Below are 24,585 nucleotides of genomic sequence, written 5' to 3'. Positions count from 1 at the left end.
ATTTTCTGGTCTTTGGTTTTGGCTGAGCTGCCATTCTCCTGTGGTTAAACTCCTGTCATCTCCCTGGTTCTGAACTAATTCAGCAAACTGTTGACACCCTCGTTCCTGACTGCACGGGACTCTCATGGCTCCCTCTGCTCCTGGGCTAAGTCAGCTTCTGTGACCTGAGCTCCCGCAAGGCCTCCTGCCCATCTGCCTGTGTCTGCTCTCACCCCACTCATTTACTTGGGGCTGTGGAAGGATATTCTTAAAGGGCTTCCTTGCCCATGTTCTTGGGGCATAAAGGCCACCTCCTTGGTGGGGCATCTGAGGGCTTCCGTGCCTGGCTCATCTCCTTTTCCTGCCATCCTCCTGTGCCTCAGCCACCCTGCACGAGGGACCGCCTCCTGCCCCTCACCTGCCTCATACAACCTGGCCTCGGGGCCTCGCTCCTGATGATCTCCTGCCCGGTCATACCCCACTCTGGTGACACTCAGCACTTCCCGGGCATCGGAGCCCCTTCTTCAAATAAAACTGACATGGAATTGCAATATGAAATGCAAGAGGAAAGTGATCTTTTATTAGTACAATTTTATTTTATAAGTTCAAATTCAAAGCATTTGCTCATTATAAAGTCCATCAGTGAGAACAACGATGCTTTCTTTAAGAACACAAACTGAACTGGCGTGTGTCGGACAGCTGCAGCCTTCTATCAGCCTCAGCATCCAGATCGCTTCCCTTTGTGTCCCACTGCTCAGTGGCAAACAATCCCGCTTCATAATGAGAAGAACTAGCACACAGCCAGAGTTTGATAGGAGCCCTCCATGCGACACTGGGACAGCAACCCATCAAAGCGAAAAAAGGATTGATAGGAAAATGCTGTTTCAATGCTGAATCTCTACAAATATGTAACAACAGGAGGGCAGAAGTGTCTAGTTTTTTTTTAAAAAAGTTTTTATTTCAGAGAAGGGAGAGAGAGAGAGAAACATCAATGATGAGAGAGTCATTGCTCGGCTGCCTCCTGCACAGCCCCCACTGGGGATCAAGCCCGCAACCCGGGCCTGTGCCCTCACCGGGAATCAAACCACGATCTCCTGGATCCTAGGTCGATGCTCAACTGCTGAGCCACGCCAGCCAGGCAGGAGTGTCTAGTTTTGAATTACACATGTGAAAGTCAGACGGCACCAGGGCTTAAGAAAACACTAAAGCAAACCATTGCTTGCTTCAGCACGCCAACTGGAGGAGCCAAGAGGAAGGGTCTGGGAAATTAAGGGTTATCTCAAACCATATGCACATCTCTCCCTAGAATCCCAAGAGACTGCACTGAAGCACTGGGTTGTTCCGGGCACTGCTTCGGGAAATGCTGAGTGCAATAGTAATGATGATAATAATAATGGCAGCTAATAAATGTTTGCTATTCTAGTGTCTTACAGGCACTTTATTCAGTGTTTTCTCAATCCTCACACCAACCCTATAAAGCATTTTTCTTCCTTTCTGTATATGAGGAAAATAAGGCTTTAGAAAGGTTATCTTGCCCCAGATCACACAGCTAGCTAAGTAGTAGAGTTGGGCTTAAAGCCTAGATCTGAAACCCAATGCATTTAGAAATGTGTCACGACACGCCTGCAAGACCTTCTTGATCCAGGGAAATGTGACAGCTTCTATGTTTAAATAGGTGGAGCAGGTGCTGGGGTTCCATTAAGAGGTGGTCAGGCAAGCAGAGACCTATGGCGGCTCCTCAACCATGGACACCACCAGCTAGTACAGCCCGCCGGGACGAACTGCTCTGCTTTTGCCGCAAGAAAAAGAATCCATGGATTAGAAGACCCTCCACCAGGGAGAAGAGTGAACTCATTTAACTCAGACTCCTGGACATGCTCAGAGACCAGCCCTCAGACTGAGAAATGCTACTCTGTGCTGGCTACCCAGAGACCCACATGTGCCAGGTACTGCAGTGGACACTTGGGTACCACTACAGAGAGACAGACGTGGCTCCTGCCCTGTCTAGCCTACTAGGGGACAACCTACCTTGGGTCTAACTAGGCCCCCCTTCATGGTGGCAGAAGCAGGTTTCCAACAGGCTCATTTCCATGGACCCATCTCTCCTACCTGGGTTAACAGCTAGAACCTGGAGACATGGAGTAGAGGTCACCACAGTCACACAACTCGATACCAGGGAAGAGCTGTCTTAATCTAAGAATGTCTTCCTCTGGCAAAGTTCTAGGGACTTTACTGACCACTCCTACTTAAAAGAGAGCCTTGTGTAGAAACTCTTGAGAAGTTGTTGAAGATCAGCTATCAGAATGCATTCTTTGAATCCACTGTGCTTCGCTAGCACAGATGGTAAGTAAAATAGATGGATTTCCCAGGTGTTGTTTAAATGCTCTCCCTAAAATATATTTTGGGAGTGGCTGCTTTCTAATTATGCTCAACTGTGGGCTGAAGCAGGAGGTTCTATCCTTCCCCTTAAACCTTTGGGAAGATATTGCAAAGACTGGGTCCAAGAGGGCAGCAGGCCTCCAAAGGGGTGTGCTTCCTCTCTTTACTCCGGAGCCTGGTCTGTGCCTGGGCTGGGTGGTGTAGGTCAGTTGTGTTCAGCCAGGGCCAGCCTGTAGAAAGCTGTGTGTGTCTGGGAACTAGTCAAGGGAAGCTTGGGGAAGAACAATCTAGGACCCTCTGTACCAACCCAAGAGTGGATCATGGCTACAGAATCCCGTATCTCCTTCGCTGACACAGACCGGGCCCAGGGCGGAATTCCTCTGCTCACAGTGGTTGGCCTTGAGTGCCTAGGCTCTTATGAACTTGTAGGCACTCCACTGCTAGCCCAGTTTTGGACAATGTTTCTGTAGCAGAGGAGTATTCTGCATGAGAACAGACAGTCTGTAAGACTGAAGCCAGAACAGAGTATAGAGATAAGTCTTCCTTTATACCACTCTTTTGAGATCATTCGCCTGCTCAGAGACTAGGTCCCAAGTCCTTGGTCTTCCAAATGGTGGCCATTTAGCTATAACCTACCTTTCTTGCCTTTATAGCAAAGGCAGTGGTCCAGGCAAGCTGGCCCACCTCTGGCTTTCACTCAGCTGTTTCCAGGGTCTCACCATCAACTGCACACATGGGACTGCTTCTTTTTCATCCTCCGAGGCCTGCTTGTTGGCAGTGCTGTCCTTGAGTCCCCAGCAGTATGAGATTCCTCCATCCCCTGCACTCCTGTGGCACTCACCCTGTACTCTTCTTGTGACATCAACACATTCGGTCTTGTAGTGCCTTGTCCACCCTAACCAAGTGGAGGTCCCTGAGGGTGGACTCTGCACACTCTCCCTCGCAGTGTCCAGCACAGGCTGCTTTGCACATGGGCCACTACGCATGCAAAGCACATGTATGGACGCCCATGAGTTCTCTCCATTCCTAAGGCCTCCTTTGCAGACACAACAGAAGGTTCTATAGCAATGCTGACCTCAGTGCTCCTTGCCTTCTTCCACCAAATCTGAAGGCGGGGGGATGAGGTCTCGAGGATTCATCCTGGCCACCAGGCAGACATCGTAGCTGTCATGCATGAGGACATTGACGGCTACCACATTCCACTGATTTTCCCATGGGTCCAACTCCAATATTTCTTTGGAGATAACCTCATGGCGGTCTGAAAAACAGCAAAGTAGGAAGACAAAATATCACAGGGGTATTAAATTCAGAGGTCATAATCACTGTATTATATAACTTTCTCTAAAAGACCAAAAATTAACAAAAAAACGAATCAAGGTACTTTAAATGGAAGACACAGTTTTTCCGACATTTAAGAAACTAAGAAAGGCCATGTTACAACTGATATTCAAAATTTATTCAAGACATACTGATTGACGGGGCACACTATTGTCTAAAGTTGAAAGGGTGTTCCCGTGTTATGCTAATGATTTATTAATGCTGTGGGCAAGAGATGAAACTTCTATTTCTACACCCGTGAAAGGAGGTATAGCCGGAGCCATGTGACCTGAGGGAGTCGCTGAGCTCCCTGAGCTTATGTTTTCTTAAATGCAGACAGAGATGCTAACACAGAGCCAGGGTCCTTGCAGGAAACATGACAGCACTCTAACTGGGTAATTAGAAGAATTTAGCAAAGGGACTGTTGGAAAGGTGTGCGCAGAGTTTAGGAAGACCCGCAAGGCACAGCATAGCACCCCAGGACTAAGAACGGCAGGGGCTGTTACCACCCCAAGGGTGGCAGGGGAAGAATGGGTACTGGAACTTGCGGAGGGCAGCTGTCTGGAGAGTGCTGCCTCACAGCAGCAGATTTAGGGAGAGGAAGACAGATGCAGCTACCCTGCAGGGAGGGAGCAGGGAGAGTAAATGAATTGACTCTATCCTTTCCCGCAACACTTTCTGCTCTTGGCTCCAAATGGCTGAACCTAACCAGAAGCCAGAGGGGAAAGGAGCCATGAATGCAACCCATTCAGGCTAGCGTTGCAGGGCAGAGAGCAGGACAGAGAAGGGACAGCCTGAAAGGGCAAATGAGAGATCCAGCCCAGCTGTCTGTTTCAAAATTGTGTTGCGATTGGGGAAGATAATATATGTAAAGTGCCCAGTACTGGCATATAAAGGTCAATACTTGACAATGGCTGATGTGTGCTTGTAAAGGATGTGTATTTTGAAATTGTTGGGTGTAGTACTCCATATGTGTTAATTAGGTCATGCTAATCTACTCTTCTACATATTCACTGATTTTTGTGGGCTGGTTCTGTCAGTTGCCAAGAGAGCTGTGTTAAATCATCCCACTAAGGTTATGGATTTGTCTTTCTCTCCTGTCAACTTTTAGTGTACACATTTTGAGTCTGTTATTAAGTAAATATAAATCGTATCAATTATAAATATATCAGGGATACAGGATGGCTGCAGAGTAGGTGTAAGTTCACCTCCTCCCAAGACCAAACTGGAATTAAAACTAAATTATAGAACAATCAACTTGAAAACTAGCAGAATTTTTACCAATACATCTCCAAGGGCAAGAGAAACAAAGGAAAAAAATAAGCAAATGGGATTACATCAAACTAAAAAGCTTCTGCACAGCCAAAGAAACCAGCATCAAAATGAAAAGGGAATCCACTGTATGGGAGAACATGCTGATGTTCTGATAAGAGGCTAATTTCCAAAATATATAAAGAACTCATACAACTCAACACTAGGAAGACAAACAATCCAATTAAAAAATGGGCAAAAGGACTTGAATAGACACTTTTCCAAAGAGGACCTACAGATGGCCAAGAGACATATGAAAAATGGTCAACATCTCTAATCATCAGAGAGATGCAAATTAAAACTACAGTGAGGTATCACCTCACATCTGTCAGAATGGCTCCATCAATAAATCAACACACGACAAGTGCTGGCGAGGGTGTGGAGAAAGGGGAACCCTAGTGCCCTGCCGGTGGGAATGCAGACTGGGGCAGCCACTGTGGTAAACAGTGTGGAGGTTCCTCAAAAGATTAAAAATGGAACTGCCTTTTGACCCAGTGATCCCACTTCTAGGAATATATCCTAAGAAACCCAGAACACTGATCAGAAAGAATATATGCACCCCTATGTTCATAGCAATATTATTTATAATAGCCAAGATCTGGAAACAGCCCAAGTGCCCATCAGTAGGTGAGTGGATAAAAAAGCTGTGGGACATTTACACCATGGAATACTATGCGGCTGTAAAAAAGAAGGAACTCTTACCTTTTGCAAAAGCATGGATGGACCTGGAGATAATAATGCTAAACGAAATAAGCCAGTCAGAGAAAGACAAATACCATATGATCTCACTAATAGGTGGAATCTAATGAACAAAATAAACTAAGGAACAAAACAGAGTCAGAGGCATGGATACATGGGACAGACTGACAGATATAAGAGGCGAGGGAGATAGGGGTTAATGGATAAAAGAAGGTGAAGTGATTAGCCAAAGAATATATATGCAGAGCTCATGGACACAGACCACAGTGTGGTGAAGGCCAGGGTTGGGCGGAGGTGGGAAAAGGAGGGAGGGAATTGGGGGATCTGTAACAGTGTCAACAATAAAAAAATAAAAAATAAATAAAAAGAAAACTTTCTTATTCAATCCTACAATCAGGCATTAGCCTTCTCTCCCATTTCTCCTCATATTCACTTTACAAACTAGATCTTGTTTTATTCTAACAGTATCCTTTGGAGGTAGTAGCTCCATTTCGTAGATGTGAAAACAAGTTCAAAGGTTTGGTGAGTTTCTCAAGGTCACTGAACACTAAAATACATTCTTTTGCCAGTGCTCATACTGCTCCCAGGATTGTTCTTTGGTGACTGGGTCCCTTAAGGAGGTCAAATAAACAACAAAGGAGGTTATAAAACATTTAAAAATGTATCAGTACCTGCTCCATGGAATCCCCCGCAGACATAAAGCTTCCCATCCACTGCTCCGGCATTGGTAGAATTGGTTCGGAGAGAGAGCAGGGAGCTTGGCATAGGTGGGCCCTCTCTCCAAAAGTCCCCGTCAGGGTTATATATCTCCACCACATCAAGGCACTTGCGAACCTGGCCCCTGTCTCGACCTACGCAGCCAATTCCACCTACAGGGAATGACCCACAGAAATGAGATGACTCAGAACAGACACCCCTTCCTGCCATGGGGTGTGTAGCAGAGGTTCACAGGACTCTGAGCTTTCTCTTTCTTGCCTGGCACTACTTCTAAGCAACAGTGATGCCAACTAGGTGCTCCGTAGCCAAATTTAATGTCATTTTTATTCACAGTGTTCCATCTTCTTGTCCTTAGGCATGAGGCTGATTGTATTGCAGGCTTTATACCCTACAGTATCCAACATTGGTCGACACAATGAGCTCTCCCTTTAGAATGACAGCTCCAGGTTTGAACGTGAGGGTCACTTGACTGACGTCTGCCTTCCTGTTATCATCAGCAATGGTTTCACTGATCCTGCTAGCTAGGGATGTGTCCTTTCCATTCTTCCACATCGCAAGCCTGTCTTTTCCTCTCTTCTTAAGTTGCATGAATTTTTCCTCATTAGGTAGGGACCATTATTTGGTAAATTTAAGGTTTGGGAGTCAAAGGAAAGCCCCCAAACTCAAATGCCCAGTGTATCTTCCACTTTTGGATGATATGGTTCATTCTACAGATATTCACTGATAGCCTGATATATGCAAGGCGATGTGCTAAGTGATGAGTTTAGAGAGACGAATGGGACATGTTTCTTGCCATTAAGAAAGTAATGGGCTGTCATCTAAAAAAAATCTATAAACCATTAACAATTACACATACTACCAATTTTATAGGGTTACTGTGAGGAATAAATTTTAAAAAAACCAACCAAATAAATGCAAAGTATAAGCACCATGCAGAAGTATGATACATGTAGTTAGTAGTTAAATACTAGCTACTGATATTGTTATTACTCCCCTCACATGACATCATCTGGTGTGAAGTTCTCTGTTTTCATTCAACTAGAACTTATAAATTATTAGTAGGAACTTATTCAAATAATGTTTTCTTTTACAAAAGTTATCATTTATGATATTATTAATAAAACAGAAAATATTTTAAAAAGGAAATTAATGGACTGGAAAGAGCCATGTATGCAAATACATGGAGATCATGACAGGTACCTTCAAACAGATAAAAATTAGAAGTCCAGAGACTATAACAAGTAACAAAAGTACATTTACATAATGATGACTTTAAGTACAACCCTCCATGAGAAAAGTAATTGTGTAAGAATTTTCCAATTATTACTTGCCTGTAATCACAACACAAGTTTCTAGGCAATCTTTTTTGTTCTCTCCTCCAAAGTCCCACAATGAAAGTTCTTAAAAGTCAGGACCTGAAACATGGCTCCTGCGACAGGTGAATTCCCTGGAGGGAGAGACACTCCTGCTCTTGCAGACGCTGTTCTCATCACCGACCTCATTCCATGCGCATGCAACCTGATGGCCCTGATCTGCATGATCAATCACGAAAACTTTAAAGCGCTGGCCCCAGGCTAAGCCAGCTCTCTTTGCTGTAGAGAGAGGGAGTCACTGCGTTTGTGGAGTATTGATCGGTGCTTGGCTGTGTTTACAGCAATATCAAAACCAAAGCTAAGAACTGCCCTGATCGCAGGGCACTTACCATCACTGTTGCTTAACACCTTTTACCCATCATTGCACTAGTCAGATGGCATCTGCATTATCACCTGTGTTTTAATCTTTCTTCAGTACCGAGTCCTCAATACCTAGTACAGTACTTGACATGTGTGTCTGGAATGAATGAATGAATGAATGGGAAATTTTAACTTTTCCTATGCTTTCTCAGTCTGTCCAAGTGGATGTATTTGTAAGCTCATTCAACACAAAGGTCACTTTTTATACATCTTAGATTTCACAGTGCCTGACACACGAGAGCAGCTTATTTTCACCACGGTTGGGACTTATGCCAGGCCTAAGAGGTGATGGAAGAGACTTTAGAGGAAGTCTTTTTTTCCTCTCTGCTGCCGGAGCCTGGCCTGTTTACTGTCTCAGTATAAATTTAGGGACTGAGGCTATAAACTCAGGAAGTTTTAGCTACTTTCTCTCTTATCTTGCCGGATATTTATCCCAATAATTTGGCCCATTATTGTGCCGAGTCTGAGCGTTCCCAAGGCAAGGACATGCTTTCCTTAGTTAACTGCAAAGCTCTGCTGTTGTTCATGGGCCCTCTTTCAATGTGGTACTGTGGCAGCTAGAAGTCTCAGTCCACCAAAAAGTGGGGCACAGTGGCCTTAAAGAAGAAGATTTAGCTGTAGCAGTTCAACCTGGCAACCACCCATCAGGTAAGAATGAGATGATTTAGTTACCTGTTCTGCAAGATCCAGGAGAGATATGATCAGGCTGTTTCATATTACAACCATATGATTAGGCTGTTTTATTATTACACTTGTAAAAGTGTAAGCAAACAGGTTAAATGAAAGTTACTGGGAGTCAGGCCAGGAAACATTGAGCAGCCAACATTCTGAATGTAATTCAGAAGTTTCACATAAAAGCCCATTAGAAAAGCTCTCCCAACATAATGCATACAAAGAATAGGTATTAATCTCTTGGTTTTTGGATAACTAGAATGCTTGTCATTTTGATTCTCTGTTACTAAGTGTATTTAAATATAATGTCAGCCCTTACTCTACAAAACCAACCTTTTAAATATGTGCCCTTTTTTTTTTAAATCCCCACCTGAGGATATGTTTTAATTGATTTTTAGAGAGAGAAGGAAGAGAGAGAGAGAAACATTAATATGAGAAAAACATCAATTGGTTGCCTCCTGTACACACCCCAACTGGGATAGAACCTACAACCTAGGTATATGCCCTGATCGGGAATCAAACCTGCAACCTTTTGATGTATGAAACTATGTTCCAACCAACTGAGCCATCTAGCCAGGGCTAAATATGTGCCCTTTTTATTTGGTTGGCAGACGGTTCACACGCTCCACTGGAGGGCAACATGGGCTTACAGGCATTCTGTCTTTGTTCTGACCATTAAAGCCTGAATACATTCTCTGTCTCACTTGGATGTAATTCTACAGTCAAGTACACTTTCAGCAAGATTATTAACAGCAGACTTAATGAGCTTAAACTGGAGGTGAATCCTGATTAGATAAATAATCAAATAAAAGCATGATCTTTATTAATAAGTCAGCACCAGCACGGCAAGAGAACTCTCTTGATTACAGGAATCCTAGGGTAGGATCAGCACATCTTTAGAATTTCAATGAGATACCCCCATATCTTTAATTTATATGCTATCAGAACCTGAGCTCAACTTCATTAAAAAACAGACAAATTAATAGAAATTACCTTTTTAAGTCATACCCAAATGGACTTCAAATGCAAAATATATACCTTGGTGTTTTTTGGTGTGTGAGGGATTACAGAATGTGCCTCCTGCTCCTCTCATGATTTCTACAGAAATGAAGACTAGCTCTTCTTGTGTTTGGCTACTACAGATTCTTTCCCTTCTGTGAGGTGGGGAGGAAACCTCTCTCCATGCAAAACCTGGCAGGGAGCTGGCTGAGGGCAGAGGAGGAGTGGTACTTCTCTGACATTCTCTAAGGACTTGCCATCCACAGTGCCTCGAAGACAGGTGCTGGCCTTGGTGCCCTCTGCCTGGAGGGTTGCTTCAGGTGAAAGCTTACTCTCTTCTCCCTTGGGCTGCATCCAAAAGAGGAGGGGGATTTTGTAATCATTCTGACGAGCTCCTAAAGTTGGTTATATTGCTAAACAAGCTTTAGCAAATATATTTACTGCTGTAGGTTCCCATGTGTCACGGAAAAAGCATGCAAGCTTCTGGAAACAGACAGCCCTGGTTCATAGGCCTGCGTATCCACTTCCTAGCTGGACAACTTTGGTCCATATACTTTCTCTAAGCCTCCGTGCTCTCATCTGTAAGTTAAGGATAATAATAGCAATTTCATAAATTGTTGCAAAGATTAAATTATTAGATAACTATGTAAAGGTGGAGAGGGGTGAGGAACAACTCACATTCGCCGTATACCTATTCACAAGTATTCCTATAGGAATTTTCTTTTATTGATTCTCATGTACTGCATGCAAACAAAATGGCTAGCACATAGTAGGTACTCAATAATGTTAATTCTTTTTCCTTCACGTTCTAGCACGCTGCATAAGTAAACAAGTGTTTACTGAAGTTGTCAAAATCTTACATTTGCTTACTCCCAGTTTGATTATTTGCTATGTCTATAATTGATAACTTACTGACCCTATGGTCATATCTCTCTTAAAAGTTTCAAGATTGGATAGAGACAATCAGGAAGTCAAAGGGCTGGGAAATAAGCTGAGCCCTCCTTTCAGCTTTCAAGTGGGGAGAAAAGCTCCCTGATGTGATTTAGAGGAACCCATTTAGTTATGAACATTTGCGAGAGGTAGGAGTTGCCAGGTGACGTCATACAAGGTAGAAAGGGATTTCGCACTCTGTCACTTCCAGGAGTGACGCCAGCTCACCTCAGGGCTGCTGGGCACTTTCTGGGCTGACGGGCATGTCCAATACAGTCTGTTCGCTGCTAAGATGGGGTTTATGACAATTTCATTCTCGCTTGAGTTTCCTGCTCTCTGACTTTTTCTAACATTTTAGAGTTCCAGATTTGGAGCCTAAGATCCTAGAAGACACGAGCCTAGCTTCTTAGTCTAACACAGGGTTCTCGGGTATTTTTCTCTTTAAAGCATCAACATGTTTTGTTTCACCTCTTTTATATTTGAAAACATATATCACATTATTTTTTGCCTTAGTGAATTGAAGCTACTGAATATAATTTAACATTTTATTAAGGATTCATGAGTAATAGCATGACTTGTTCTCATAATATGCCAGAGGTATATAGATGGTTCTATACATTAGGCTTCATGAAGACATGCCTCAGATTTGCTTTCTTGAACAAATCCTAGCTGTTGTTGTGGTTTTTAGCAACTTACCTCTTTTTCATAAAAGCAAAGTACATACTGTGTAGTTACACAACCCTTTGCTGTGCAACATTATGCTCTACTGCAAATACACAAAGCTGAATCAGAGGCTGAGACGTTCTCCTCAGGCACTTCTCACCTATTCTCAATAACACTGTCATCACCCTTCATCAGGGGCTTTCACGCTGGAGAAGCTTCCAAACGGCCTCTGACTTCAGAATCAAAACCACTTAAGCTTCTAGTTAATTTTAAGCAATCTATATTTTGGATATTCACTCATGTTTTTACTAGATGTCAGAGGAAAACAAGTTTAAGAGTCTATTTTTGTCCATAAGACACAGTCTGTTGAGAAATCAAAGGCAAATACAAAACTGTATGTACTACAGCATTATAATTATACGCTGATTGAAAAAGGATGCAATTTATAACTAATTGTCACAGTAAAATGTGCAACTGCTAACTATCCACTCTCTGTGAATTCTTAGGATATCAATGATAAAAATTACTCTAGCTAAGTTGCAATTTGGGAACAACAGGCAGACTTTGGTCTGTTAGACTACTTATTTCTGGGTTCCCCACTGAGGGTTCCAGATAATCAAGGTTAAAATCTTTCATATGATTAATTGGAAATACATTTCATGGATCTTACAGCAAAAACATCATGAGCTATTCACTTAAGTTCAAAGCCACTTCAGCTGTTGAATCTCTAAATCCAAGTATTTTCTCAGAAAAAGGAGGCACCAGGAATACCATCTGACTTCTTTAGCCACTGTAAAAGCATATTTCTTTTCTTGTTCAGCATGAGCTTGAGAACTGTATATTTAAGCCCAGAACACTCCTAGAATTAGACCAGAACATACCCGACAGTCTGCTCTGGTAACTTATGAATGCCAGGATATTTTGATCAAAAAATCATACCCATCTTCCTAGAATACTCCCCAGTACACAGTGCTGTCCGTGGGGAGACCTCGTCTCATTCATGTCTGTGTCTCTTCTCGAAGTTAGCCCAGGGTCTGGCTTATGTATGTAACAGATACTCGGTAAGTATTTTGAGCATATGATACCTCCATTAACATGATATATTACCTCTTCACTTTCCTCACAATACCCGTATTCCTCAAAGTGTGGTCCAATGATTATTCACACCCACTCTACCTGCACGTTTCCTACAATTCAGATTCCTAGGCCCTACTTCAGGCCTACCACTCGGAATTTGCCAAGGGTGAAGGCCAAGAATCTGCCATCTTAATAAAAAGCCTTGGTAATTTGAGAAACACTGTATTTTTAAAAAATTGCTTAGAATTTTATTAAAAGAAGAAAAAAGGCAAAATCTTACAATGAAATATGAAATAATTCATCTCTAAAGTGATATTTGAAAAGAATGTACGATAGCTACTGCAACCTTCTGTGTAACTTTCCCTTCATCACTGTCAGTGGAACCCCAGCTGAGAGCTAGGCTCACACAGTGCTGCTCTCTCAGTGAGCCACTGAGGCACAAGGCGGTCTCCTGGAGAAAACAACGCCGATAGTTTGGGTCATTAGCTGCGTGGGAAGACTTTTATCAGAAGACTCCCCACATGGAAATAAAAAGTCTCTACTTAAAAAAACTCTCCACAAGACCTGTAACTCAGATTATTTTTGTGGCTTTTTACATGACAGAAAACAGGCTATGGAGATGAGAAAACTCAATTCAGTAAACAGACACTTACTAAGCATCAATCATGTAATCCAGGCCCTGTGCTGGCTTTTAGAAGAAACACAGATATGAAAAAAGCCAGTTCTATTCCCCTACCAGGGGTGGGGAAACTTTTTTCTGCCAAGGGTCATTTGGATATTTATAACATCATTCCCGGGCCATACAAAATTATCAACTTAAAAATAATTAGCCTGCTGTATTTGGTCAAACATTTAATTAACTCACCCCTAATGTGATGCCTGGAACTGCTTCTCTTTGGTGAGGCCTTGGCAGGGACAGACCAAGTGATTTTGTGGGCTGTATACAGCCCTTGGACCAGACATTCCCCATCCTTGATATAATAGACACAGAAAAAGCATTTGACAAAATCCAGCACGCATTTTTTATACAAACTCTCAGCAAAGTGGGAATAGGGGGATCATACCGCAAATAATAAAGGCCATACACGACAAACCTACAGCCAACATCATATTCAATGGGCAAAAACTAAAGGCATTTCCCTTTAAGAACAGGAAAGAGACAGGGTTGTCTGCTTTCACCACTCTTATTCAACAGAGCACAGGAAGTCCTACCCACTGAGATCAGACAAAAAGAAAAGATAAAGGGCATCCAAATTGGAAAGGAGGAAGTAAAATTGTCATTATTCACTCAATACCAGATATCAAACTATACTACAAAGCCAGTGTAATCAAAACAGCCTGGCACTGGCACAAGAACAGACATATAGATCAGTGGAACAGAGAACCCAGAAATCAACCCAAGCCATTGTGGTCAAATAATATTTGACAAAGGAGGCAAGAGCATACAGTGGAGTAAAGACAGCATCTTCAATCAATGGTTTTGGGAAAACTGGACAGGTACATGCAAAAAAGTGAAACTAGACCACCAACTTACACCATACACAAGAATAAACTCAAAATGGAAAAAGACTTAAAAATAAGTCGTGAAACCAGAAAAATCCTAGAAGAAAACATAGGCAGTAAAATCTCAGACATTTCACATAACAGAATTTTCACCAATACATCTCCTAGGGCAAGAGACACAAAGGAAAAAACAAATAAATGGGACTACATCAAACTAAAAAGCTTCTGCACAGCAAAAGAAACCATCAACAAAATGAAAAGGGAACCCGCTGTATGCTAAGTGAAATAAGCCAGTCAGAAAAACAAGTACCATATAATTTCACTCATATTTGGAATCTAATGAACAAAATGCACTAACAAGCAAAATAGAGACAGACTCATGGATAGAGAGCCAGCTGATAGCTGTCGGGGTTAGGGCTGGGTGTGGGGGGTGGGGGTGGAGGGATTGAGAAGAAAAAAAAAAGAAAAAACTTATGGACGTGGACAACAGCGTGGTGATTGCTGGGTGGAGGAGGGGTGGGGGGAGGTGGAGAAGGGTATGGGGGGGATAAATGGTGATGGACGAGACTCGACTTGGGGTGGTGAACACACAATACAGTGTACAGATGATGTGTTGTAGAATTGTGCATCTGAAACCTGTGTAATTTTGTTAACCAGCGCCACTCCAATAAAGTCAAGAAAAAGGAAAAAATAAAAATAAAATAAATAAATAAATAAATAAATAAATAAATAAATAAATAAATAAATAAATAAACCAAAGCACTGTGATAATCTCCTTAAACCAGCAGAATCCATATTGCAGTTATGGAAGGCCAGGTCACGATCTGCACAGGGCCCGAGTCTGAAAAGTGTGCTGATGGGAGAAGATGGTGGGAAATCAGGTCAACAGACACTCCCTTTAAGTATGAACTGAGGCCATTAAAAATAAAGGCATACTCAAAACACCTGTGCAATATGGGGACATGATTAGTACCCCCAGTTTACAGGTGAAGAAACAGAGGCTCAGAGAAATCAAATAACTTATTTCCAAGTCCATCCATGCTGTCACCAAGGTTAAGAGTTCCTTCTTTTTTACAGCCAAGTAGTACTCCATGGTGTAAATGTACCATGGCTTTATTATCCACTCCTCGACGGATGGGCACTTGGGCTGTTTCCAGATCTTGGCTGTTGTAAATAACGCTGCTATGAACATATGGGTGCATATGTTCTTTTGACTTAGTGTTTTGGGTTTCTTCAGCTATATTTCCAGAAGGAGAATTGCTGGGTCATAAGGCAGTTCCATTTTTAATTTTTTGAGGTAACTCCATACTGCTTTCCACAGTGGCTACACCAATAGGCATCCCCACCAACAGTGCACAAGGGTTACCTCCCCTCCACACCCTCGCCAGCACTTGTTGTTTGTTGATTTATAGATAGTAGCCATTCTGACAGGTGTGAGGTGATACCTCATTGTGGTTTTAATTTGCATCTCTCTGATGATTAGTGACACTGGGCATCTTTTCATATGTCTCTTGGTCATCTGTATGTCCTCTTTGGAAAAGTATCTATTAAGGTCCTTTGCCCATTGTTTGGGTTTTTTTGGTGCTGAGTTTAATAAGTTTTTAATAAATTTTGGGCATTAACCCCTTATCAGATGTATCAGCAAATATGCTCTCCCATTCAGTGGGTTGTCTTTTCATTTTATTGATGGTTTCCTTTGCTGTACAAAAACTTTTAGTTTGATGTAGTCCCACTTGTTTATTTTTTCTTTGGTGTCCCTTGCCCAAGGAGATACATCAGAAAAAAATATTGTTATGAGAAATTTAGATTTTACTGCATATATATTTTAAAAAGTTTTCATTGATTTATAGAGAGAGGAAGGGGGAGGGGGAGAGAGAGAGAAACATTGATGTGAGAGAGAAAAGTCCATCAGTTGCCTCCTGTACATGCCCCGACCGGGGATCGAGCCCACAACCTGTGTATGTGCCCTGACCTGGAATCGAACCCACCACCTTTTGGTATACGGGGCTTCTCTTAAGTAAAACAAACAACAACAAAAAACAAAACTATTCAAATGCTTGGTTTGTTTTTATCTCATATTTCATGTTTTTTCTTTGTCATTTTTTTCATACCCATTCTCTTCCCCAAGTTTTTGCCACTCAGCCACCAGTGCAGATAGAACAAAATAAAAAATTGGCATAGTTATCATTTTACCAGTCCCGTCAGCCTCCTTATCTCAGTTTAATTCTTCCCCATATTTATTAGGGGACGGGGAGAAGGTGACGGAGGATGACGTTAGGGAAATGGAATGTGCTTAGAAGAGCAAAGGACTTAATAAAAGAGTAAGAACAAGGAGGGAGAATAGGGGAAATATACTGATGTCCTGGATTGTTTTGTGGGAATGAACCAGTCTTTCAACAACACCTACTGGCTAGTATAAGACCATACACATTCAAGCAATAAGAAAAAATGCACTCAGGTAAAAAGGATTTGATAACATCTGTACAGAAATTAGGTGGGTGAGGCAAAAGGAAGAGATTAGCATGATCTGTGGCATCGCCTTACCTGTGGTGGCTTTCTCTTCTGCTCGCACAGATAATCACATTTGGTTGCAAAAGCCTACATTTCATTGACTAAAGGTAGCCAAAGTTTTACTCCCATTTCAAAATATTTTTCTTGGTAGTCTACATAAGCATGTATCACTACTGTTCTTACATTCCAAGGGACTTAATAATTCCATTAAAACTAATTTTGCTTTCAATAAGTCAATGATTTTCATTTAATATGATCTGACTGTGCTCTAGAAAACAAAAAAGAAAAGAAAAAATTTGGCTAGTTATGTACACATTTGAACTGGAATGCAAGAGGAAGGGAGAATATTTCGCTTTTACTGAGGCAAACTGCTGAGAAAAACAAAAGTAGTTATACTCTTTTAGCAACCTGCTTCTTCTTACCTAAAACATAAATTTCACTGTTGACTACAGCTGTACTGAACCGGTACTTAGAGTACTTCATGGGTGCCCGCTCTGTCCATTGATCTTGGCTGGGGTCATACTGCAACAGTTTGTTGCTTAATCGATCAGGCTCTTCATCAGGAAAATCCATCTGCATGAAATATGACAACCAATATAATAATACACCATTTAAAGATCTCTGTGAGTACATAAATGCAATTAATCAAATCAAAAAGCCAAGGAGGCAGAGGTTAAATGCAGTGACTCAAACTCGCAAATACACCAATCCCAAGACTTGGGGTTATAAGTACACTGTCAATATCAGAGGAATTTATCTTCTGTAATAATGGGGCTAACGTGCTGGTGATCTTAGTAGTGAGACAATACAATACAGCATTAAAAAAAACAACGAAGCAGTTGCAACCCCTTAAAAATGAAAACAAGCTTTCTAGAACAGTATTTAAAGTATAATTTCATTTTGTCAAACTTTATAGTGGTGAGATATCTGCTGATGCCCAGCAAAGACAAAAAGTGTTTAAAATCACAATATACTTTTGTGGAAATGAGTATTCTGGTTTCCCACTTAGAGTAAGAATTTTAAATGTGAAAAAGACCTAAAAATAATTACTTGCCTCGCGCTGCACAGCAGTTATGCACAGTACTGGGATGAGAACCCAGCTCCTCTGCCTCCTCCTTAGATGCTCCCTGTGGATAATCCCTCAGCATAAGCATCTTTCATAATTAGCAAGACGGGAAGGGTCATGAAGAATACAGCATGAACCCTGAATGAGGTCATGTCTATGAGTAACACACTTTAAAAAGTCATTCTCCTAAACTGCTTTTACACTTTAAATCTAGTTTAGTATTCTAGAAAATAAAAAATATTTCACCGAAAATGTAAGTCATACAACACAACATTTTTCAACATAGCAGCCAGGCTCAGCATAGCCATGCCAATTAGGTATATAGGAAATTTCTTAACCTGAGGGGTCCAGCCTCCAATCACATAAAGTTTATTATTCACTGTCACTACAGCATGACACGCCAATTGTAGTGGAAGGGGAGACACCCTTTTCCAATTGTCCCGTTCTACAGAGTACTTATCAACACAGTTTGTAATAAGATACTGGTTTTTAATTTTCATCTGTCCTCCTATAACATAGAGGTCATTATGGACACTGCCCAGAGCATAAAGCTCTCGAAATTCAGTTGTGCATAACTTTTCCCAAAACTGGTTTCCTCTATCATGATACCTGTAAATTAACAGAGAGAGAATTCAGGATTAGAGGTAACACGAAAACAGTTTACCCAGGAGACACACTTAACTTTCTTTTCCAATTAAAAACAATATGATTTGGTTCTTCTAATTGGAAAGGAAAAAACATAAATATAAGATAGTGATACAGGTTTGCAGGTTTTTGTTTTTTGGGTTGTTTTTTTTTGCAAGGTCTGACGAACAAAACATAATGTGCATAGGGCCAATCAACCACACCTACCTGTAGAATTTTAGGAAAAGTAATATATCGAAAAAGTACAGATTATTCAGGACTAGCCTTCATTTCCTAAGTCTAGGGAAGAAAATCAAGAACAAATAGGAGCCTGGCTGGCATGGCTCAGCGGTTGAGCGTCGACCTAGGATCCAGGAGATCGCGGTTCGGTTCCAGTCAGGGCACATGCCCGGGTTGTGGGCTCCATCCCCAGTGGGGCGCATCCAGGGGGCAGCCGATCAATGACTCTTGTCATTGATGTTTCTCTCTCTCTCTCTCTCTCTCCCCCCCTCTCCCTTCTTCTCTCTGAGTCAATAAAAATATATTAAAAAAAAAAAATAGGAAAGTCTTTTAGCAAATCATTTGTAATTTTACCATCAGAGAATAATAAGTAAAAATAAAAACAAAAAAGTCTCATTCTGTGGACTAGAAGTTCCACTTTAATAGTACATTAAAGAAATAAGTTTTGGAGGACAAAATCTGAAAATATCTCAATTCAAAGACATGCAATGGGATGATTTAAAATGTGTAGACTTTTAAGGATTGTTCTTGCAGTTCTCACTGGCTTAGAACAGCATCAAGAGCATCTGTAGGTGTATGAAAATTCACCTGCAGGTGTCTATTGGGCATTTAACATCTATTTTAGTCCCCCAGATATGGTAATTTCAGCAATTTCTTCCATGAATAATTATGTCAGTCTGAGAAGAATCTAGGGAGATAGGGACACTAGGATATATAATCTCTCAATACTTCCAGAAGTCCAACACATTAATTGACAATTTGTGTGAGTGTGTGTGTACAGCATTATATAGTAACTAAATATATGAGTTTGTGGCTATCTTTTGTCTTGCTTCTTGACAGAGGTAAGTCAATCATGATTTGGGACACGGTCTAAGAAGGACAAAAGTACTTATGGGGACAGCGGGATAAAATATGTGATATTAGATCTGTCCTAGAAAATCCAGAATGTATACCTGAAATTCAAAGCTAAAACAAAACAACAAAACAAAAAACAGTAAAATATAGAAAATAAGAAATAAAAAGCTGTTCTGTTTGGAAACAAAGAAGAAATTATGTGTGTGTTGTATACAGAGTACAATTTTAAAGTATAGGCTACTTATTTTGCATCAAACACTGACATTTGATTATATTTATAGGAGTTTTTCCTCAATTGTTTTAGGTCAACTCTTCCATTCTTTCCCAGAGACAACTTTTTACTTTAGGCTTGACAGGTAACTTAGAAGATTATGCTCCTTTCCAAGAGGGAATGCCTGGCTTGTAAACCGAATGCAGAAATTTATCAAACCTCATGAAGGCTGTCTTCTATGTAAGGCTAGGTAGGAAACCAGAGTCCCTAGAATCATGGGTGATATTTTCACCATTTTAAACTGTCCTGGATTTTAGAAGAGAAAAGAGAATTAGGTATCTACAGCTGGGGGCTACTGAAGTAAAGCCAATGAATGAATATATACAAAGAACTGAAAAACAGATTTTGGTTTGCCAAGACATGATTCAAGAAAGCAGGCCAAGAATGAAATACATCTCATGAGCGTTGGGATGTACATGTTTGCTGGGCAACTTGATAATCTAATTTTTGTTTTAACATTTTGAACTGAAAATGAGGAGAAAAAATGCCCAGATAAAGCTGTAAAATTTGGGAGCATTTGTGATCTTGCTTCCTGGCAATTACCAGTTTTGACTCAAGTAAACTCATAAAAATAAAAAACCTGTAAAATTTATTAAGAAAAATGGGTAAGATATAAAAAAGAAAATATAGTACAAAACAGTCAATGTTCTCAGAGGTTGACAGTCTAAAAACAACACATAGCCTCAGCTGTATATCAAAGTATGGGAAATAAGTAAAGGAGATAGAAAGGTATATGTTTTTGAAAAGAAATGACGAACTAGAGAGTCTACTTCCTCTTTTAAGTCAAAAAGAAATATATCTGCATGAAAATCTATGAACTATAGAGTAGAAACAAATTGAAGAGCATCTGGGCAAAAATAAAAAGGATTAGAAACAGAAATAATATAGCAGGAATATACAAGATGATGATTTCTCATACATATCACAAAACTGGCACTAAAATGACCTTCAGTAGTGCTGTAGGATTTTAACTATCCAGACATCTGCTGGAAGTTTCATTTAAGTCCAAAGAAATGCTTCTGGTAATTTCATTATTTGCCTTGCTGACAGTTTCATTATTGGAGGGAATGAGGAGGGTATCTGTTATTTTTACCCTAATTCTGACCACTGTGGGGGAGCTTGTTGGTGATGGGAACCTGGTTGGTTCAAGATAGATAAGGGTCCATGGTCAGACAGATGCAATAAGAAAGGAAGCAGGCTTTCAAAAAAAGTTAAGAGGTAAGATGTCTGAGGATCAAAACAGAAACACATTTTGACAGGATTGGACATTTATTAAAAGAACATATATGCATATGTGCATATCCGCATAACCCATGGACACAGACAACATTGTGGGGAAGGCCTGGGGTGGGACAGGGGCTGTGTGGAGGGGGGCAAAGGTGGGGAGAGAGAGGGGCATTTGTAATACTGTCAACACTAAATAAAAATAAATTCTGCTGGCAGTTCTGTGGACTATCTTGATCAGAAAGAAATAAGAGTTATTTAAAGAACCTGAGGTAAGAGGCTCTTATAGTAAGAGGCTCTCAAAGGGAAAGACGGGCATCTAACCAAGACCAAATAAAACAAGTAGCGTGGAGCTAGAAGAATCATGCTGGGAAAGCCAAAGCTTCCTCATCTTTTAAGAATTGATATCCTGGTTCTTTAGTCTTTACTGGCAGTTCTGAAGAAGGCTGCTCCTTCTGCTCAGTGACATGCTCTGCCACGATGGGCACAGGTCCAGGTCACTCATCCAGGGCTCTGCACTCCCTCCCCTCTCCCTACTAGGGAAGATGAAACATGTCTGCAAAGGATGAATGTGAAAATGGGTCAGGCCTATAGCTTGAACCAGATAACTGAACGCTAAGAGGTGGCAGAAAGAGAGCAGACCTCTTAATTCTTTCTTTGTCCCAACTTCATTGTCCAGAGAATTACTTTCTGACTGAAAAGTCTTAACAAACCTTGGTAAGAGGAAACTGGGAGGAGAAGATATTGAAGGAGAGCTTTCTATGTGTATATTTATTATTTACCCAGTTAGATTTAAGAGCTGAACACTCACCGAATACTTGCTGAATAAATAGTCAACAAGTGTACATGTCCTCACATGCAAGACCTAGGTGATATGCTACTTCATAGCAGACACTTGTTCCTCTAACAACTCTAGGACTGAAGCACTCTTACTTAGGCGACAGACATGTTGTACTGCTGGAGGTTTAGGGAAGATCCACAAATGAAGGATACAGAATGAAAAGTGACAGATAATTAGTAATTTTTGTTTGAGAAGAAATTAGTGCTCCCAAGTAGGAACTAAAATAAGTCAGCTCAAAGGAGTCAGTGGAAATAAATTTTTCTTCTGGTTAAAAGTTATAGCAAGCTCTTAGAAAACAAAGTCTATTGATAAATAAGGAAAGAATGAAAATGTACAATGGGATCACAACGTACTTTTAACTTATGCAAATTCCACTATTGTTCTTAACAAAAAGAGAGAAAACAACTTTTTAAGTATGGGTGATTTAATTATGAGTTTCACATATATGTAAAATGTGTAATTACAGGATAATTTTGACTACATGTAATTTCAGATGTGATCACTGTTTTAGCAGTATTTTCTACTGTTGCTAATGTCAAAGCAAGGTAATTAAACATAAATATAGTGCTAGATACAAACCTATAGATTTCAACATTCTTGCTCTTTTGTCTAGAGAGTTTAGAGGCACTTGCTTCTCCCGCCACAATTATGGCATTGTTTTCCATGACAACACCAGTACACACAGTTCCTAAACCCTCCCCATACTTGGGAGATGAGATAAAGTAGGTCTTCCGTGATGCGGGATCATAACAAAAACTGGCGTCCCCATAGTTCCTACGTCTTGACCTGATTCCTGAAGAATTATTGCCAATGCAGAGCAAAAGACTAGTAGTCTCCATGCCATAACGAAGATGCAGAGGGTGTTGTTGGGGTGTCTTGAAGGCTTTGAATGTGTTTTGAATTATGTCAATGCAATTTGCGTCACACAGGAGCATCGTGTTCCTTCTTAGGGCTTGTCTTAAAAAAGATGGATTTATAAGTTCCAGCCTGACTTGCTTCAACAGCTCAACAAGATGCTCTTTGCGCAGTTCTTGGTTATGATTGACCCATCTCAGAACTAAGTCCAGAATGCTCTCCTCTCTGGATATGTTAAGGTCATCTGATTTAATAAGCGTCAGAAATTGGTGCACTTCAATGTCTAGTATTTCTTCATGTAAGCTCACCTCAGCAAAATGCTGATATAAGTATTTCTTCGATTGATCAGATAAATCTTCAGCTCCAATCTGCTTTGCAAAATAATAGATACCTACACAGTTGGAGGCATCCATGTGGTCCATCATATATTTTTGACACACATTAAAGACTTCTTCCATCTGCATAAAATAGGCAGCCATAGCAACAGTTTGTACATTGGCATTATTGACCTCCAAAGCTGCGCTGTACATGTAATTTAATATAACTGACACACTTTCTGCTGTGATGTCATAAAGCACGACTTCTCTTTGAGAACATTCAACTAGTCCACAGGTGAACATAGCTTTGAAATATGGACTAAAAGCAGCCAGGACCAATCTGTGGCAAGGAAATTTCTCTCCTTCTGCTATGAGTACTACATCAATCATTTCTGCTAATTCTTTCATGTTCTTAATTTTATTCAGTAAATTCAAGCTATGTTGGTATTTTTCTTTCCCTTCAATTTTGCACTCCATGTTACACTCTCCAGTATTTCTAAGTAAGTCGTCTTTAAATTTAGCTTGATTCTTGAGGGGCTGTTTTCATGTCAGATTACTCACAAAGCAACAGAGATGTCTTATAACATTCCTGAGGGAGAGAAAAGAAGCCGTTTTCCTCTAAGAAACAATTCTCTATAATATTAAAAATGCAGCATTAGTTTTAAGACATATTTACAAATTATTCATTTCAAACAAAATAGTTTAACTTTAAGATAACCACTTTTTCATATATAAAAATAATGCCAATTGTATGAGCAGTACATTTTTATTTTCCTAATCAGCCCCAGAGAGTTTTCTAGGGGGCTGGAAAGTTGTCTCTCCCATGGTAGATAAGACAGAAGTGATAAGATGGGCACGTTTTGCAGTTCCACTTCCAGTTACCAAGTACAGCTGCCTTGCAGGCAGAGGGTACAGAGGCATCAGGTAACATTCTCTCTGAGGAGATGCAACATCACCTAAAAGGTCATGTGCATCTCCCCCAAAACACACCCAAATGTTAAAATGGCCAATTCACAGAATCACAGCAGGGACCTTGTAGTATGGCTGAAAAGAAAAAAAGAAAGAAAAAAGGCCCCTAAAGTCCTGCTCAAACTTTGCTATGGGGCAAACAATTCAAAACAGATGCTTTGGAAAGTACAACTCGATGTCTGCTGACTTGAGACTCCACAAAACTTGACACTTACAACTAAATCATCCTAAACTTATAAAACGCACAGAAGTCATTATGTTTCTCTCTCCTCCCTGCTTACTCAGCTTCCTTTTGTTCCCTATTTCATAGTAGCAGAGACTGCAGCACTTCTCAACTTAAAAAGCACTAGTCTAATTAAAAGTCTCTTTAAGCTAGATGTCTCATCTTCACCTTCCCCAGAGGAATGGAAACAGTCTGTTTCAAGGAAGTTAATTAGCTGTTTTGATTTATAAAGGATATTCCTAGAGTCAGTAACCTTAATGTGAGGAGGGGATCTTAAGTATCGGTCACCCTTTCTAGTTTGTACTTGGCCATAAGTTGCATGCAATAACAATAAACGTTGATGGTAGAAAAGTCAGTTCTAGGATGCCGAGCCGGTGTGGCTCAGTGGTTAAGCATCAGCCCATGAACCAGGAGGTTACCAGTTCAGTTCCCGGGTTGTGGGCTCAATGCCTGGTGGGGGGCATGCAGGAAGCAGCTGATCTATGATGTTTTTCTCTCTCATCAATGTTTCTATCTATTTCTCTCCCTCTTTCTCTAAAAATCAATAAAAACATATTAAAAAAAGAAAAAAGAAAAATCAGTACTAGGAGGTTAAGAAAGAAGGGGAGGT

General features: G+C 40.8%; 1 protein-coding gene across 1 annotated transcript; it reads right to left on the bottom strand.

Annotated features, from left to right (window-relative positions):
• Positions 1-3,337: 3,337 nt before the first annotated feature.
• On the bottom strand, positions 3,338-23,366 carry KBTBD12 (kelch repeat and BTB domain containing 12). Its single transcript, XM_087818524.1, has 5 exons — positions 22,191-23,366; positions 17,895-18,165; positions 16,913-17,063; positions 6,357-6,554; positions 3,338-3,646 (listed from the first exon to the last, which is right to left on the bottom strand). The coding sequence occupies exons 1-5, from the start codon at positions 23,258-23,260 to the stop codon at positions 3,435-3,437; spliced, it is 1,902 nt and encodes a 633-aa protein (XP_087674650.1). The 5' UTR covers positions 23,261-23,366; the 3' UTR covers positions 3,338-3,434.
• Between the last annotated feature and the right edge of the window lie 1,219 nt (positions 23,367-24,585).

Source organism: Miniopterus natalensis, chromosome 7 (genome assembly GCF_054644295.1).
Source record: "Miniopterus natalensis isolate mMinNat1 chromosome 7, mMinNat1.hap1, whole genome shotgun sequence".
Classification (NCBI taxonomy): Eukaryota; Metazoa; Chordata; class Mammalia; order Chiroptera; family Miniopteridae; genus Miniopterus; species Miniopterus natalensis.
The sequence above is the reverse complement of the archived record's forward strand: the minus strand, read 5'-3'. Positions and strand labels throughout refer to the sequence as shown.